This window comes from Charadrius vociferus, unplaced genomic scaffold (genome assembly GCF_000708025.1).
Source record: "Charadrius vociferus isolate BGI_N301 unplaced genomic scaffold, ASM70802v2 scaffold259, whole genome shotgun sequence".
Classification (NCBI taxonomy): Eukaryota; Metazoa; Chordata; class Aves; order Charadriiformes; family Charadriidae; genus Charadrius; species Charadrius vociferus.
In genome coordinates this window covers 4,048,152-4,053,909 of record NW_009661368.1, presented here as the reverse complement: position 1 = coordinate 4,053,909, position 5,758 = coordinate 4,048,152, and the positions used below count along the sequence as shown (strand labels likewise).

The window sequence follows — 5,758 nt, the reverse complement described above, 5'->3', positions numbered from 1 at the left end:
ATCTCCCACCCCCTGCCCTCCACCCGCTCCCTGTGCTTCGGCAGGAGGGAACCGATGGAACTGATTACAATCAGCCCGCAATGATTGCTTGGCAATTAAGCGCTCTGTTATTCTAATCTGTCAGGAAATAGAGGGGAAAAAAATATAGAAAAAGGCTCTGGCTTTTCAGTTAGTGCCCTGGCCAGGCAGAGAGGGAGGGGCTGGACTCACGAAACCGGAGAAGGAAAGTGGCTTTAAGGTCAAGTTTGCAATAAAGTCATGAATCCACTGAGATCGAAAAAAAATTGACTGCCACCGAGGCAGTCAAGCTGGGGCAAAAGAGAAGAAAAAAAATTCCAGGCTCACTTCTGTTGAGAAGCGCGCACACGCGTGCGCACACACACACACACACGATTGCACGCTCACGCAGTTTTGCCCTGAGAAAAAACGCCGCGCCGCGCTTGTGGGGTTGCACGAGCACACATGTGCATTTATATATCACAGATATATACGAGATCCTTTTTAGAGGAGAGAAATAGCAGAAAACTAAAGTGGGTTTTCCGCGACTCTCAGAAGTTTATAGCCTTCCTTTGAAGCATTATAACTACCTCCCTGTTCCCCAGGGAGCTCCGCTCGCAGTAAAAGGCAGCTGTGAGATTAAATAAGAGGTTGCAGCGCGCTGCTGCCCATGCACTCCTTCAAAAGCACTCGCAGCCGCTTTTGTGCCTTTTTTCTACTGCAATATCAAAACCCGACAGACTGTCAGTGCCGCGTGCCACCCGTCTCGCATGTGGAGTCCCACGGTGACTGCAGGAGACGGCTGGTCCTGGGGATGAGTCTCCGGGCAGCTCTTTGTGGGGAAAGGGAAGGGCAGGAGCTGTGCAAACCCGGGGTTCCATGGGACAGGAGCCGTGCAAACCCGCGGTCCATGGAATGGGAGCTGTGCAAACGCGGGGCGCCGTGGGACGGGAGCCGTGCAAACCCCGGTCCCCGTCTCACCCTGCCCTGCCTCCCCGCAGTCATGCGGTGCCTGGGGATCCCCAGCCGGGTGGTGACCAACTACAACTCAGCCCACGACACCAACGGCAACCTGATCATCGACCGCTACCTCAACGAGATGGGGGAGGAGGACCGACGCTCCAGGGACATGATCTGGTGAGTGGCACGGCAGGCCCACCGGCTTCCCACCCCTGGGGCTGTATTGCCCAGGGAGCGGTGGGTGCTGGGGGAGGCTGAAGCCCCTACATCCTGGCTTCCCTTTGCAGGAACTTCCACTGCTGGGTGGAATCCTGGATGGCTCGTCCGGACCTAGCACCTGGCTACGATGGGTGGCAGGCGCTGGACCCGACCCCCCAGGAGAAGAGCGAAGGTACAGCGTGCACCACGCGGGTGCTCCATCCCACCCCACGCCCCCATCATGGCAGGGGCCCCCCCCACTGCAACTGTGTCTGGCCCCTGTGGTGGCCAAACACCGGGTGGTGACGGTGGTTCCGCTCCCTGCAGGGGTTTTCTGCTGCGGACCGGCCCCCGTCAGAGCCATCAAGGAGGGTGACCTGCAGCTGAAGTATGACATTCCCTTCGTCTTCGCGGAGGTGAACGCCGATGTGGTGTACTGGGTGGTGCGGCACGACGGGACGGAGAAGAAAAGTACCCACTCCTCGGTCGTGGGGAAGAACATCAGCACCAAGAGCGTGGGCAGGGACAGCAGGGAGGACATCACCCACACCTACAAGTACCCAGAGGGTACGGGGCAGCAGAGAGGGCAGAGACACCCTGGAGGGGGTCAGCTATTGGGAAACAGAGTGGGGGAACGATTAATAAAGGCAGCAGCTGCACCAGGAGGGCTCCAGGGATTGGGGCAAAGCAGCCCGGACCATACCCTCCCTGTATCCACCCAGGGAATCACATTTTTTTCCGTGCACCGCAGGGTCTGAAAAGGAGAGAGAAGTGTTCGCGAAGGCAGAGCACGAGAAGAGCTCGCTCAGGGAGGAGGACGAGGGGCTGCACCTCAAGATCAAGCTGTCAGAGGGCGCGAACATCGGCTGCGACTTCGACGTCTTCGCTGTCATCAACAACAACTCAGACACAGAGCGAGTCTGCAGGCTCATGCTGTGTGCTCGAACCGCCAGCTACAACGGCACCGTCGGGCCCCAGTGCGGCATGAAGGACCTGCTGAATGTCACCCTCGCACCCTGGGCAGGTAAGAGACCTGCGGGCAGCGAGGAGAGGATGCTGCGGTGAGGGCTGGGGTCAGGTCAGCAATTCTCCCGTGTTCAGCTGCATCTCTGGGGTGTGCAGCGAGGCCGTGGTGCCGGGGCAGGGATGGGTCCCCCCAGCAGAGCATCACGGTGCTGGCCAGGGGCCAGGGCAGCCGGCGGGAGGGAGACACCGCCGCCGGGTCCTGGTTCCACGCTGACAGCTTTCCAGAGAGGAAACCCTGGTTGTGGCCGCCAGCTGCCCAGTCCACACACACAACAGCCAAGCGGCAATAAGAGCTGGGCACATCCTGTCGGGGGGGGTCACCACGGGGGGCCGGGACCAGCGGGAAGGGCTGCCGGCTCACGCAGAGCCCCGCAGCCCCGCTCAGCACCTGGGGGTCAGCACCAGCCTCCCTGAAAACAAGGTGTGAGCCAAGGGCTGGGTTCTTCGCTTCTCCAGCTTGGCACTGCGCAGCACTGCAGGGGTTCTGTCCCTTCCAGTTGTACCACCACCGCTGCCGGTTCTCGAGGTTGTCACACTGCGGGCTGGCGTGGGGCAGCGATCGGAGGTTTCTGTTTAATCCTGTGGAATAACAGCAGCGTTAAAGCATGGCCTGGGGCTGGGTGGTGGGGACAGCCAGCGCCCAGAGCCGGTGCCGGGGTGTTTATCCATCCGGCAGCCCTGTGCCGCGTCACCCCCATTCACCAGCGACTGCCTCGGTGGGCAAAGCCCCAGGCTGGCGGGGGCTTCTGCGAGCTGCAGCTCCGTCACAAGGCTGCGTGGCCAGCGATGCCTCCCTCCTTCAGGGCTTCGTCCTTATTTATCTACCACTGCGGATTTTTAATCTTTGATGGAAGAACATTGCTCAGGCAGGGGGCTGGAAATGCATTTAGAGAGGACAAAAGTTACTGCCGTTGCATCCGTTACGCCGAGGGAGCAAGCTGTGCGCATCGCGGGGCGCGCATCCCAGGGCGCTCTGCTGCACTCGTCAGCATCCCTCTCTTGCTCTTCCGTACGCCTCTGCTTCGAAGCGAGCCGGCGCTGGGCTGGGCTGGGCTCTGCCGCAGGATTTTCCCAGAGGCAGGGAGAGCAGGACTGGCCCCGGCTCAGCTCCGATAGCGCGGTCCCAGGCTGGTGGCAGCAGCGCTGAAGCTCTCGGCGCCTCCTCCTTGGGTAGGCACGACATCTCACAGCATTTCGCCACAGAGCTGTCCTGGCGTGGGCCGCTGAACCTTCATTAGCCTTTGTTACAAATTAGCATTACCTCTTGGTAATTAAACAAGAGTTTTGATTTATGTCAGTTTTCCACAGACCCTTCAGGGCTTGGGAACGCAATACATCTGCTGTCCTGGAACAGCCTAATTGTTAATCTAAGACAAGATCTGCTCTTCTAATAGGGCCCGTAACAAATGCAGCACTCGGCTCGCTGCTATTTGTCGAGCTGCATTAAGGGAATAACAAACGTGCCCGCTCTCAGCGCTGCAGAGGGAAGTGGGACGCTGCTTTTGCTCATGTGGCAAAGCCTCCCCGCGGTGTGGGCACTGGTGGGTACCAGCACCTGCGAGTGCCTGCAGAGCAGCTCTGGAGCCTTCTGCTGCGGGGCTGGATGGGGACAGCGGAGCCCATGCATTGCCTGGCCCACTGGAGGGGCCCTGCTGGCCTTTAGGGTCTTTAACATTCCCATCCACAAGTTCATCCAACATCATTTTCTCTGTGACTTTAATTATGAGCTCCTGAAGATTCTACCTCCAGGTCCTGCCTGGGAATACAGACCCCAGGACCCCTGAAATTGCAGCCTTTAGGGAGCCCCTACACTCCGTGCTGGCACAGGGAGCCCAGCCGGAGCGGTGCTGGGTCCATCCCTTTCCCGCAGCCTCAGCCGATGCTCCAACACTTCACGTCCTGCCCCGGCTATGCCGGGCTTTGCTTCCAGCGGTCACGGCCTCTCTGAAGTCCTTCCCCGTGACGGCTCTGCAGCTGGATGCCTTCAGCCTTCTTCCCCCCTCAGCACAAGACAGCCCAGTCCCTGAAGGGCTTTGGGATAAACAATGCTCAGAGCTGAGCGAGAGCAGCTGCCGGGGAGCGGGGCTGCCTACCAGCACTGGCTGCGAAGGACTGGTGAAGCCCCTCCAGGGACCCGGTGCAGGTGCAGCCCCGGGGTCCTGCCCCGACACATGGCTCCTTCCCCTCCCCGAGCCCCGAACATCACTTTTGGCACCTGGTTGTGGAGCCCTGGCCGGGTTGCAAGGTCCCTCCCCACCACTCCGAGCCGGGTACCCGCAGCCCTGCATCCCTGCATGGGTGGGAGCAGCACTGGTACCCGGCACCCCGGCAGCACCCTGAGGACCCAGCTGGGCATCTGGCAACCAGCTGCAGGTGCCTGCAGCTCATTTGGGAAACGCCGGCAATTTGGGGGTTGATGACAGCTAAATATAACCCATTTTCTTGGGGGAAGCAGTTGGGCAAGATGCCCCCCCAGCACGGGCTTGCCCACGGGTGCTCCAGCGGGCAGTGCATGGTGCCCACCCACCCTGCCGTACCCCTTCCCAACAGGGGTGTCCCCAGTGCTGGGGGAACCCCAGCTCCCCCAAGACTTTCCCAGCCTGGAGAAGCTCCTGAGGAGCGCAGACCAAGCGGGTACCAGCACGGGGCCGCAGGCACTGGGTTGGGGAAGGGGCGAGTTCTGACCCCGCTCTACTTCCCCTTCCAGAACACAGAGTGCCCCTGCGGATCCTGTATGAGAAGTACGGGGAGATCCTGACCCAGGACAACCTCATCAAGGTGGTGGCTCTCCTGACCGAATACCAAACCGGTGACGTCATCGTGGCAGTCAGGGATGTCTACATTCAGAATCCGGAGATCAAGATCAGGGTAAGGGCTCAGCTGCTCTGTCCCAGGTGGGTTTGGGGTTGGGGGACATTTCCCATTCACAGGGGAAGGTGCTGCAGTCACCCTGCAGGGTTGGTCGCGGTGATCCAAGCCCTGGGGCAACCCCACCACAGCAGGGCTTGGGCAGCAGGTCCTGCGTCACCGAGTGGAGCTGCATCCCCGAGGACCTGCATCCCCAGGGACCTGCCTCCGCCCCGGCACGTTCAGGGCGAGGGGAGCATGGTGGGCCCCCAGGCAGGGCGGCGCTGGGGTTCCAACCCTGCCTGCTTGCAGATTTTAGGGGAGCCGATGCAGAAGCGGAAGCTGGTGGCGGAGATCAGCCTGGTGAACCCCTTCGCAGTCCCCCTGAACAACTGCGTGTTCTTGGCCGAGGGCACCGGTCTGACGGACGGGCAGCAGATCAAGGAGCTGTAAGAGCTTTTCCTCCCTTCACCCCGCCGAGCCGTTGGGAATAGGGCAGGGGTGGATTTTTGTGCCCGCAGCCCCCAGGGAGGGCAGCCCCATGGTCTGGCTCTGCTATGGGCACAGCGGGAGCTGGGGCTGCAGTGGTCCCCGCAGGGTGCGGGGGCTCGGAGCATCTCTGCCCCACACCTCACTGGGGAGGGGGGTTCAGCCATGCCATGGGGGGGTCCCCGCTTCCCAGCGCTGTCCTGCGGCACCACGGGCGCGGGGAGGGCGATGGAGTACTGGG

General features: G+C 61.1%; 1 protein-coding gene across 1 annotated transcript in view; it reads left to right on the top strand.

Annotated features, from left to right (window-relative positions):
• TGM2 (transglutaminase 2) overlaps positions 1 to 5,481 on the top strand; it is a 14,164-nt gene extending 8,683 nt beyond the window's left edge. The window contains exons 7-12 of the mRNA XM_009893527.1: positions 999 to 1,134; positions 1,245 to 1,348; positions 1,483 to 1,722; positions 1,907 to 2,179; positions 4,889 to 5,049; positions 5,341 to 5,481. Of these exons, the coding sequence (XP_009891829.1) occupies positions 999 to 1,134; positions 1,245 to 1,348; positions 1,483 to 1,722; positions 1,907 to 2,179; positions 4,889 to 5,049; positions 5,341 to 5,481 (1,055 nt within the window). The remainder of the gene's footprint in view (positions 1 to 998; positions 1,135 to 1,244; positions 1,349 to 1,482; positions 1,723 to 1,906; positions 2,180 to 4,888; positions 5,050 to 5,340) is intronic.
• Positions 5,482 to 5,758: the final 277 nt, after the last annotated feature.